This window comes from Tenrec ecaudatus, chromosome 15 (assembly GCF_050624435.1).
Source record: "Tenrec ecaudatus isolate mTenEca1 chromosome 15, mTenEca1.hap1, whole genome shotgun sequence".
Lineage (NCBI taxonomy): Eukaryota > Metazoa > Chordata > Mammalia > Afrosoricida > Tenrecidae > Tenrec > Tenrec ecaudatus.
The window spans coordinates 66,442,303-66,454,810 of NC_134544.1; the positions used below are offsets into that span (position 1 = coordinate 66,442,303).

Sequence of the window (12,508 nt, forward strand, 5' to 3'; positions counted from 1 at the left end):
ATAATTATAATTCTGCTTATAAATATAAACTTACTTTGATTCAAAAATAAGTTCTCAACCAACATCACTAATTATCCTTATATTAGCAATATTTGTTAAAGGCATCTGAGTAGTCTTCCCGATAACCTTAGTTATAGAAGCCCCATTATCAATGTCTCCTTCCTTTATATAACATATGCTGCTGAAAGGTTGTTTGTATATGGTCTAGGTCAGATGCCGGCAAACTTTTGAGATGGAAATGCCATTCCTGTCCCTCACAGCAATTTAAAAATTGTTAGATTCATAAATTTGTTTTTACAAATGATATCACCATTATCTGAGTAATATTCCTTTAAGAATCTATGAAATTTCATTTTAAATTTCACTGCAGAGCCACATGAAAATACCAAAAGTGCCACATATGGGCCACGAATTGCAGTTTGCTAACCCCTGCTCTAGTATAATGTGAACCAACAAAGAGCCTTATTAAATCTTTAGTTGATCAGTTAAAAGCAATCACTGGCAAGACACACTGAGAAGATATATCCAATTTGGCAGAAATAAAGTTCAAGTAAACTTTTTTTTAAAAAACCAACCTTTTTTATAATGACTAGATGGGGGTTTCAGAGAATCATTTTTGGATTTAATAATTAAATAACTTTTCAAACCTCTCAATATCTTGCCGTAAACCCCTCCCCCTTTTTCCTTTCCTTCATCTTGGAATATTACCTTCCCTTTCGCCTTGGCTGACACCTGTCTATTCTCCAACCAAGGGGCTGGCAAACCAATCATTTAAACCTCACAATAATCTAAACATTATTCAAGAGCCAGAAATATACTTTTGCAAACAAATGAAACCACCATTATCTGAATAATATTGTTTTAAACTTTCCATTTTACGTCAGAGTCACAGTATACTTCCCTGCTCTCTCCTGCCCTCCCAGGCCTGGGAATCCTCAAAGTATGTTTCTGTTTTGGTATGACAAATCTTTATTTAAAAAAAATTTTTTTTAAGAAAAATCTTTATCCTGATAAAAAAATTCTTTTTTAAAAAATACTGGAACAGGATCCTGATCCAAGCACTCAGAACCGAACCAAGAGCAGGAATGCGCCAGAGGACAAGAGAATGTTGCCAAGAGGGCCCATGGGAGCTTACACGCCTCGCAGCACAGTACACGTAGGAGATATTCCCACCCTCCACCTGCCGAGAATACCTGAAAGCCGGGGTTTTTTTCTCTTATAACAAACCTCACTCAGTAAAAATGCCGCAACATAATGTATCATGAGGTCTTTCAATTTCAACAGTACTTATCCATTTTACTAGTGGGCATTTAAGTTGCTTTCATCTGCTTGCTATTATGAATAGTGGTTGATGAACCCGGGTGTGCTTATGTCTGTTTGTACCACAGCTCTGACTTCTTTAGGGTATGAACAAAGTAAAGAAATCGCTAGAGTCCTGGTGCTGTAGTGGGTTACATGTTTGGCTGTACTAGACCAGAAGATGTTCAGTGATACAGATAGGAACCAGAAACACGGAATCCAGGACAGATGATCCCTTCAGGACCAGTGGTGAAGAGTTGCAAAATCATGTGGGTGGAGGGAGGGTGGGGTGGAAAGGGGAAACCGATTATAAGGATCTACATATAACCTCCTCCCTGGGGGACTGGCAACAGAAAAGTGGGTGATGGGAAACGTCGGACAGTATAAGATATGACAAAATAATAATTTATAAATTATCAAGGGTTCATGAGGGAGGGGGGTGTAGGAAGGGAGGGGGAAAATGAGCTGATTCAAAGGGCTCAAGCAGAAATCAAATGTTTGAGAATGATGATGGCAACAAATGTACAAATGTGCTTGACACATGGATGTATGTATGGATTGTGATAAGAGTTGTATGAGCCCCTAATAAAAAGATTAAAATAAATTCTAGGAGCCCAGCTCTTTGTTTAAATAAATGGAAAATAAAATCAACTTTATATGTGGAAAGAGACACAGGATAAGCAGAGCAAAGTAGGAGGGCTTTTAGTTCCCGACCTCAAAAGCTGCTAACGGTCAAGGTAGTCAGAACACTTTTTCTTCAGCGATTGTGTCGGGAAGGTGAGCATCACGGAATGCCAGTTTAATAGAACAAAGTCTTCTTGCATTGAGGGAGTACTAGAGTGGCGGCCCAATGTCCATCTGCTACCTTAATACGAAACCTATACATATATGCACATAGATCTATTTCCCCATCCTCATAAACATATTTACATATGTACATGCTATTATTTAAACTTCTATAAATGCCCTTTGCTCTTGCTTCTCTCCTCTATTTCCTTTTACTTTGCTCTTGTCCTACTATCATGCTCAGCCTTCATTTGGATTTCAGTAATTCCTCTCCGTTACTTACATTAGCTCCTAGAGTTTTACAGAGCAAAAAATCCTTACTTAGCACCAGCTGAGTGCTTAACTTCCACACCACTAGGGCTCCTTCAACATACACCGATAGGGGGAAAACGATTAGAGCAAGATAATGGATGTGAAACAAGAATCTTCTAAGGGATTTGTGCAAGGAATAAGAGCTGAAGATAATTAAGGACTCAATCTGAGAATGGCTGTGGAGCTTCAAAGAGTCAAGATAATAAGCAAATGCAGGTACCATTACTGCATCTTTCAAGTGAAGAAAGGATCTCTCGGTGGTGCAGTGTATTAAGTTTGGGGCTGATAACCAATGGGTAGGTAGTTTAAACCCACAAGCCACTCTGAGGGAGCCACTCAGTCGGCTTCCTTAAAAATTTAGAGCCCCATCACTTCTCGGCCTTCTGGCTATGATCAAGTGGAAAAAAATAGAGCCTCAGACACCCTATGGTGTCCTGCTCTGCCATACAGGGTCACTCTGAGTCAATGGTAGTAGGTTTTCAGTGAAGAGACTAAGCTAACTTCCACTAGAATCCGCTAGCAAAATGGCCAAGCCAGACACTGTCTGACTGGTTCCAGAGTCTGAACCACTGTGCTAGTTTGCGGTATCACAGGACACTATAAGGTTATCAACCAAGCCAACAGTGGAGTCAACTCTGGCTCACAGCAACCCTATAGGAATGAGGGAGAGTGTTGCTAACATCTGATGGATCTTGTTCGAAAGCACTGGATATCAGGAAGATGTTTACTTGTGTTTTAAAGGAATTTACTGTGGAGATCATAACAAGTTACAGTGAGAAGAATGGGAAGACGAAACACTGAATTGTGCTCATATAGAACCTATGCATGATGAAGTGTTTGTTCCGACATGACAAGGGAATCATCAAGGTTGTCTTTTTGTCACCATACTTACTTAATCTGTACACTGAACAAATACTCTGAGATGGATTATATAAAGAATGCAACATTAAGATTACAGGTAGGCTCAATATCAACATGCTATATGCTGATAAACAGCCTTGCTTATTGTAAACTGAAGACTTGAAACACTTATTGTTTTGGGCCAGGTTGTCTAGAGAAATAAATCGGTGACACTGATCTATGCAAAAGGAAGAGCAAAAAGTAATTTGTTTAATCAAGGAGGAATCCCAGCCCAGTCCACCTCAAGTCCCTAAGTATAATGCTAGTCCACTAAGTTCCTCTTCAAACTCAGTAGCCACATGCTGGTGATGCAGAATGATTAACTGGGAAGCAGAAAGATCACAGGCTGGTGGTTGCAGAGTTGAATGGATCCAAAGTCAGTGGAAACTTGGCAGGGCACCCCCAGTTCTCAGGTCAATGGGTCCATATGGGGTCACTCCTTGTGGCAAGCAGAGTTCCAGCAGGCAGGAAGATGGAGGGACAGAAAGAGAGCGGTTCCCAGAGTCCATCACTTTTATACAAAAGGACACACCCAGGGAGGGATCATCAAGCTACCACTTGATTCACAGGTTTCATTCCACCCCTAGTCTTGAGTGTCTAGTTGAGATATGATCCAACTCACACACTGATGATCAAAATCTACAGCCTTCAATATGGATTATATCTTAATGTTAAATAAAAAATTCTCGCAACAAATATCACAAGCGGAGAAAAGCTCGAAATTGTCAAGGATTTTTTACATACTTAGATCCACGATCAACATCCACGTAAGCTACAGTCAATAAATCAAACTATGTATTGCACTGAGCAAATCTGCTGTAAAAGTATTAAAGAGCAAATATGTCACTGAAGACTCAGGATCACCTGATCCAAGCCACGGCATTTTCAATCACTTCGCAGATGCTAAAGCAAAGCCCCGAATACAGATAACTGTGCATGATAATCCTAAAGTAATTGCAGTAGTATAGTAACAGGGAGCTTTAAGACTTGATGCCTTAATCATAGCACTGGTGATAAATACTGAATATACAAAAGACCGACAAAAGAAAACAATCTGTCTTGGAGGATGTATAACCAGAATCCTCCTTAGAAGCAAGGATGGTAAAAGTTGTTCTCATATACTTTGGACATGTCATCAGAAGAGACCAGGACCTAAGAAGGGCATCATGCTTGGTTAAAGGTCAGTGAGCAAGCAAGAGGAAGACCCTCAACAACGATTGATCCAGTGGCTGCAACACGAGAAATCAATCATAACTGTGAGGATGGTGCAAGCCTGGGCAGTTGGATTGTGAGATGTACGTATGGTTGCTCTGATTCGGAACCAAATGGGCACGGGCATCTAAACACAACCTAACAACCACAGTTAGAGCGCAAAATCTGTGCTCCAACCTCATGCTCAAGATGCCCACTCTTGATGCACATACACACTTTGCCAGCGTGTTGACCAATGGCCGAAATAGGCATGCCCGTTAACATTTCAGGCCTTAGCTACCCTATTTGTAGGACATGTTCATCCTGGGTGATGTTAGAAGGCGCTGGCAAGAAGACACTTGAAACACCAAGAATCGAGTGCGTTGGAGAGGAGTGATTCCAAACCTTGACAACTCCATTTGACAAGTGCAAGTGCGCTTTTGGAAACAGTCCGGTAAAGAATCAGGTCGGAGGATCCTGGGCTCGACTGCCACGAAAAAGGGCCCTCACTAGTGCAAAAAGTAGGCGCGGCGGCGGCGGCGGGAGGGGGGGGTGGACGGAAAAGCGGTGCGGTGACCTTGGCGCTGGCGCACCGCTCGGCCTGGGCGCTGGGCACAGGCGAAGGGACTCACCGTCCGGAGGCAGGGCCTCTCGTGTAGGCCCGCGCAGCCGCCAGGTAGCAAGAGCAGCGGGAGTCCGCGGGGCCAGCAGCCGCCCCGGCCGGGAAGCAACAGACGCCGGAGCGCCATGGCTCCTTTGCTGCCTGGAGCGCTGCGCAGGCGTGCTGCGTGCGGAGGAAGGCACGCCGGGAACTTTTGGCGCCACCGGCAAACCCAAGCCTGGGTCCTTTGGACGCGGCACGGGCCCAACGTGATGACGCAGCGCGGGCCCAGCGTGAGGACGCAACGCGGGCCCAGCGTGATGACGCCACCAGAAGGGCACGTTTCCGAACCCACAGCCCTCTTCAGCTTCAGAAATGTCGGCTCCTGCAGATTGGAGCGCAGGCGCGGAAGTCCAGGTTGCGGCTCTCCTTCCGAGGCGGTAGCTTTCCCAGGCCCACCCTCCTTGGGGCGGGAACCCGGGGCGGGGCTAGCGGGTGGAGCCTACCGAGTGAAGGTCGTTGTACCTTACACGATCGGGATTTTTTTGGTCTCGGCAATGGGAAGTCGCTTCTGAGAGTTTGGCTTTCGCTCAGTTTCTTGTTAAATAAATAACAGAGTGCCTATCCAAATGCGGAAGGAACGCTGGTGACGGAGTGGTTACGTGTGGGGCTGGGATCCCCAAGATCAGCACTTTGAAATCATCCACAGTTTGGGGATGAAAGATTGGGCTTTCTACTCCTCTAACCAGTTCGTCTACGAGAAACCCACAGGGCCAGTTCTTCTCATCCTGTGGGGTCGCTGTGTCAGGATAGACTGTCCAGTACAAAAAAAGGTGAAGGGCATATGAGACACTGTTCCTTGTCAATGGAAGTGAGAAATAGTGAAGGGTGGGGCCAGGCAAAGACTGTCACGCGGAGGAGGTTCAAAGTTTCAAGCCCCCTCATTTCTTCCTTTCACGCAAGGGAGAAAATTCAGAATCAGAGAAAACGTTTGAGTAGAAAGAGTGAGTTTATTGAAGGGGATACTTCAGAAAAACAGTTCAAAGGGCCCTTGGCTACTCTAAAAGGCCGGGCAAAAGTTATATTCTGCCAATTGGCACCTCCCACCATAAGCTGGCTTTCTGGTGGATCTTCTGCTATTGGCTGGTCCTCTGTAGTGGACCCCCTCTTTCCAGATATGTGCATTCTAGCACCCTATACTTCATACTGCACTCCTGTCTCAGATCCCAAACCCAAGAGCCCATTCAGTTATTCTGAGGGTAGAGTGAACACCCTGTTTTTCTTCTGCCAGCCTTTCCTATATCCATTGATAAGAAAATATGACTTATCTACCTTTCACCATCTTTTGTGCTGGAGAGGTAGGTATGTGTGGAACATGTATCCACCTCTCCTTTGTGTAACAATTTTTGCCAGATTCCTGACATCATCACCTTTTTTTTTTGCCAGCTTCATCTAGCTAACAATGGAACATTCACACTCCCCACACTGACTGAATTGGCCCTTAGTTTTGTGGCCAGTTCTATCCAGTCCTATAGTGTTGCTGTGAATTTGAATTGGCTCGATGCAATGAGTGTGGCTTTGGGGGGGGGGGGGTGTTGCTGACCACACACACAAAAACACCATGATCACTGGGGTACAGGAGAGTTCATACCTGAAAAGGGAAGGAGGGGAAAGCCAGCCAATTGCACAAGACCTGTTGGAAGATCAGCCAATCAGCCTGCACTGTAAGAAAAGTTAACATACATTTGTCCTACTGTTCCCGCTATAGTACTGACTCCAAATGAAGAGAGGTTAGTGGCCCAGCTCTTTTGGGCTTGTCATGTGTGTTGCTTAAGGGAGTAGGCATAAAGATTGTGGCATTGACTACAGATATTGTAGGTTTAACATATCCTAGAGTGCAAAGTCCTGTCCCGTTGGTTGGTAAACACTGATATACAGAGTTTCCAAAGACAAAAGAAATTCTTATCTGGGGAGACATCCTGACCCTTAGTATGTGTCTCAGTAGATCCTGCTTATTTGTCTCGAGACCCAGAAGTATACTTCCCGGGGTGTTAGTGAAAGATGATGTAGTTGAGAGCTAAAGCAGAGTATTGTTATGAGTAAATCTTTCCAAAACATGACATGTCCAAGCAGTATAAATGAAGGCTTTTCCTTTCTGAGCTATTAGAAATAACAGAACATTTTTAAAAACCATTTTATTGGCACTTCTTCCATATAGCATACAATTCAATAGTCCAGTCATATCAAGAAGAGTTGTACAATCATTGCCACGATCAATTTTAGAACATTTTCTTCTCCCTTGTACTCATTGTTAGCAGTGTGTTTTTTAAATTGTGGCAAAAATATACACAACAAAACATTTTCCAATTCAACATCTCTAAATGTATAATTTAGTGCCACTGATTATACTCTGTTGTGAAACTATTATTGATATCATTTTCCAAATTATTCCACCACTATTAACATAAACTCAATGCCCCCTGATGAAAAACTCCTTCTCTCACCCATGGTAACCTTTGATCAACATTGGTTTCTCTCTCTTTTTTTAAATAGTGTTAGGTTTCTGGGATGGGTTTCCTCAATTCTTGCTCCTCAACACTAAAAGAATTCACGTGGCAGAAGCACTTTTGTAAGTTCAAGTAACATTTCTAAGAAAAAGGGGAATTCGGGGTACTACAGTTTCAGGTAGTACACACTACCTCGGGAAAGCATGCAAGGCCACATGATTGAAGATGGCCACTTTGGAGGAGCATGAAAAACCACGTGGAAAATGGCCATTAAGAGGAGCCCTCAGGTGTCCTGGCACCAAAATAAGAAGAGAGAGTATAAAGCCCAAGAGGGCACACGTGCATTGTGTCATAGGTGCACCTGAATTCAACTACTAATAACGGCCACTAACCTCACTGCGCCCTCCCCCACCCCCTACCCCCATCATGGGGATAGGAAGGGATAAATAGCACAGACTGAGTGAGAGCAGGCCACTCTGTCAGGTGGGGTGTGGGGTGGGTGGAATATCTAAAGCTGCACATGCTCAGACTAAGGTCATATAGGTGCAGGTGGAGATTTAACTGGGCACAGCTTTAGATCACCCCATAGGTGTCTAATGTGTGCCTGATTTCTTCCCAACCCCTTTACTGTGGCATGGGCTGCTAATTTTCGTTTAACGAAGGCATTTGGTGGAGACAAAACTCTCTATCCCTAATCATCCTACCTTTCAGTAGTTTTCTTGATATAAATTTCACATATCATACACTTCCATAGTTAAGGCGCTTTAAATATATATATATATTTAATATATATTAAATATATATTTAAAATTAAATATATATGTATATCATCATCACAATTCTAGAGCTCCCTCCCCACTCCTGCATTTACTGTTTGGGCCCCAATTCCTTTCACCCTACCCCCACCCCTACCCCAACTCCCATCCCCAATAAACTTCATCAGTTATTGCAGCCACTCCTCTGCTTCATAAACTGGGAAACCTAACAGAAACAATTTTAAAAAAATGAAACAAAGAAAGTAATAATACAAAGATAAAAATTAATAGTAAGAAAGGACAACCAATAATATTTTAAAAGCCGGAGAAGTTTCTGTCATGGAACAATTGAGAACTATTAAGCCTAGAGCAAATTCAGATTGGGTCAAGAGAAAGGTAACTAAGTATCATATTATACCATGGTTTGAGATACCATAATCAAGTTTACAGTAATCTCTGTCTGATAGTAAAGTTGTTCAAGTCCCTTGCCTGTGGCAAAAGGGATCTGCCAGAGTCTTAATCTGACTCGATCCTCTGCAGGTGGATTTTGAGCCCTCGCTGTCCCTCATAGCCTTCTACAAATTTGGCGTTCACAAATTGAACTCTGGTACTTCCCCCTTCATCAGAGTTTGATTTTGTTATTGTCATCTTTGGATCACACAGGCTGGTGCGCTTCTTGGATGTGGACTTAGTTGATGCCTCACTTAGGTGGCTGCTTGTTTGAATACCAGTCTTCAAGACCCCAGACAATATTCTAATTGATAGCCAGGCACCATCTGCTTTCTTCAGACTTTGCTGCAGCACCCTTTGCTTATCTTCAGAGATCTCGTCATGAAGGCAAGTATAAAGCAGGGCCATGCCACAAGAACTCACTGTACCAGAACAATGTTCTGTCTCCATGCCTCCCCAGGAAGAATTGGTCATAAGATGTGAACATGTGCATATAAAAGTCCCCTTTGCAAAAGTCTCCTGTGTAATTTAGTCTCTGAGAGACAAAGGAGAGAAGTGGTTGATTCCAAAATGGGGATCTGGAAAGAGAGAAAGTTTCCTGGTAGAAAGTGCCTGTTGTAAGGCTTGGTAGTATCTGCTAAGATCGGCAGTTCCTCAGTGTTTGCTCCCAAGGGGACTGTGTTAGGGTAGACTAGAGAAACAAAGTCATGGACATGCATATGTATATAAGAGCTTTATATAGAAGAGCAATTATATATCGAGAAAACATCCCAGCCCAGTCCAGATCAAATCTATAAATCCTATATTAGCCCATATGTCCAATACCAATCAGACTCACAAAACACATGCAATGACACCAAATGCAGGAAGATCACAGGTCAGTGGGTGGAAAGTCTTGTGGATCCAGTGGCAGTCTAAGCATCTCAGAGCTGGCGTGTGTTTTCATGTGGCTCCTTGAGCTCCAGGACTATAGCATAACTCTGTGTCTTATCGACAGGAATGTCTCACAAGTTATTGGGATTACCCCTTGATAAATTATAAATTGCTACTATTTTAATATCTTCATCCATGTTTCTGTCGTTCATCCCCCTAGGGGAGCAGGTTACCCAACAATCACTGCAATTGGTCCCCCCCTTCCTCCCCTCCTACCCCTACCTTTCCCCTACCCTCCTAGTATTGCTACTCCCATTTCTGTTCCTGAGGGGTTTATCTGACCTGGATTCTGTGTGTCCTGAGCTCTCATCTGTACCAGTGTACGTGCTCCGGTCTAGCCAGAACAAAAAGGCAGAACTGGGGTCATGATAGTGGGGGGTGAGGACGCCTCAAAGAACCAGAGGAATATTGTGTGTCATTGGTGCTGTACTGCTCCTTGGTTGACTCATCTCTCCTTGTGATCCTTCTGTGAGGGGATGTCCTATTGTCTCCAGATGGGCTTTGAGTCTTTGCTCCGACCCCCCAGTTTTCAACAATATATTTTTTGCGTGATGATGGGGCTTGAGGAAGGTAAAAGGAAACAAGAAAGATCTAGGAAGCAAAGCTATGGATAGAGGTATGAACATAGATGTGCACCTATGTAAATATATTAATTCATAAAAATAGAGATATTGGCTTATGTACATATATGTATATGGCAATATATTGAAGAAGTGGCTGGACTTTGGGACTCTGCTTAAGCCCTCCTCAAACAAGTACACTTTGTTCTAACAACCTGGCATTCTGTGGCATTCTCCCAGCGCAATTGCTGAGGACAGGTTGGGTTCATGAGCAAATGTGATGAAGAAAGCCAATGGTGTCTGGATATCAAAAGATATAGTGTCTAGAGTCTAAAAGGCTTGACATTAAACAAGATGCCATCTAGCAGAGAAGCAACAAGCCCACATGGAAGAAGCACACCCGCCTGTGTGATCATGAGGTGTCAACGGAATCAGGTAACAGGCACCAGAAGACCCAAAACAGATTCATTCTTTAAAGAAATGGAAAAACTAATTATCAACTTTGCATGGGGAGGGAAGAGATCCAGGATAAGCAAATAGCTACTTTAAAAGAAAAACCAGGTGAGACCTTGTGGGGTACAGAAAGGTTTATTCCTAGGTTGTCATGCTGTTTGCCAATGCATTGGAAGGTTAACTGCTTGGAGGTATTCTCCCTGAAGGCATTCAGCCATATAGAGCAATCAGACCCCACCTGTTACATGTCCCACCATAGATGGGACTCACTCCCAGCTGATAAGGATAGTAGCTTGCTTCCCTGAAGTGGTGCTCAGAATAAGTCAGGCCAGATCAAGGTTAGGCTGCCATCTTGAATCTAGAATTCGCCCATCTTGTCACATGTGTACCCCTAATTCCTCATCTTCCTATTGTGTGTACACCCCTAGATCGTCCCCCTCCCACTGCTGTCTTGCCTATGGTACAACCCCTTCCTGTGATGTGTGGGGTCACTTATAATCAGGGGAGCTTGCACACCCTTAGCATATATAAGCCTTGATCAGAAATATACTCTCTCTCTTCTCCTCCCCACACTTTGTGCAGACCTGGCTGCTGAGATCATGGCCATCCTGGAGATGAGCATGCTACTATAAAATGTGTCTGACTCCTTTATTTTCTCTTCTCTCCTACCTTCCCTATTCTCTGACTTGACTATAATTTTAATATATTATTGCCCTACAATTGCGCCTATGGACACACCATGATTGTCAAAGGCTGGATATTCTGACAAGGCCTTGCACTACCTGACCTAAAAACCTACTACTTAGCCACTGTAGTCAAAACTGCCTAGTATACTGGTACTGTGATAGATCATAACAAGCAGCTGAAAAGTAAATGCATTACCTACAGGCAACTGTTGTTTCATACACTGGGAACTCTAACATAAGCAAAAAACAAAAATAAAATGAAAAAGAGTGAAGTAATAATAACAAAGACACAAAGACGGAATAAAAAAATGAAAGACCACTACAAACAATATTAAAAAATACAAAGCAACTAGTTCTTCTCCTATGGTCCTGCTGATGCTCCTCTTTCTAAAGAGGTCACTGAAGATATGGGTGCTGTAGCAAAGTTTGTCTGTTGTGTTGTTCTCAACAACTTTTTTCCCCATCCCATGGGTTCTCTTTTTACTCTTTTGATGAAGTCTCTTGATACACATATTTTGCCTTCTGCGGTGTGTGTTTCCTTCATTATATTTGAAAAGATGCCTATGCCCTGCAATAGGACCCTTCAGTTTGTCCCTATTTTCTCATTGATGATGTTCGGGGCTCTGGTCTTTGACCCATCTTGAGCTCGTTTGTAAACATGGGTGCGGTATGGGATGTGTTTGATTTTTCTGCAGTTGGAGATCCAATTTTTCCAGCATCATTTGTTGAAGAGACTTTCTCTTTCCCATTTAATGTTTTTGGTCCATAGTCAAATATCAATTGTCTAGAGGTGGATGGATTGATTGCTGGTTTTCTATTTTGTTCTATTGGTCTACTACCTATTATTGTAGCAATACCAGGCTGTTTTGACTCTGTGGCTTTGTAACAGGTCTTAAGAACAGAGAGTGAGAGCCTCCTATTTTATTCTTCTTCTTAAGAAGTTCTTTGCTTATCCCAAGTCTTTTCTGTTGCTCCAATGAGCATTATTTCACTCAGTGGTAGAGATATTTTGCGTCCTATGGATTAGAAGTACCCTCTTTACTACTGTAAAGAGAGTCATTAATGTCTTTAAGAC

At 43.0% G+C, this 12,508-nt stretch overlaps 1 protein-coding gene across 2 annotated transcripts in view; it reads right to left on the minus strand.

The window, feature by feature from the left end:
* The window catches only part of AFG3L2 (AFG3 like matrix AAA peptidase subunit 2), a 73,514-nt gene extending 68,198 nt beyond the window's left edge, over positions 1–5,316 (minus strand). Inside the window, exon 1 of one of the 2 annotated variants that reach the window (XM_075532579.1) lies at positions 5,121–5,316. In XM_075532579.1, the coding sequence (XP_075388694.1) occupies positions 5,121–5,237 (117 nt within the window). In that variant the 5' untranslated portion in view covers positions 5,238–5,316. The remainder of the gene's footprint in view (positions 1–5,120) is intronic. The other variant, XM_075532578.1, reaches the window with a different exon arrangement.
* Between the last annotated feature and the right edge of the window lie 7,192 nt (positions 5,317–12,508).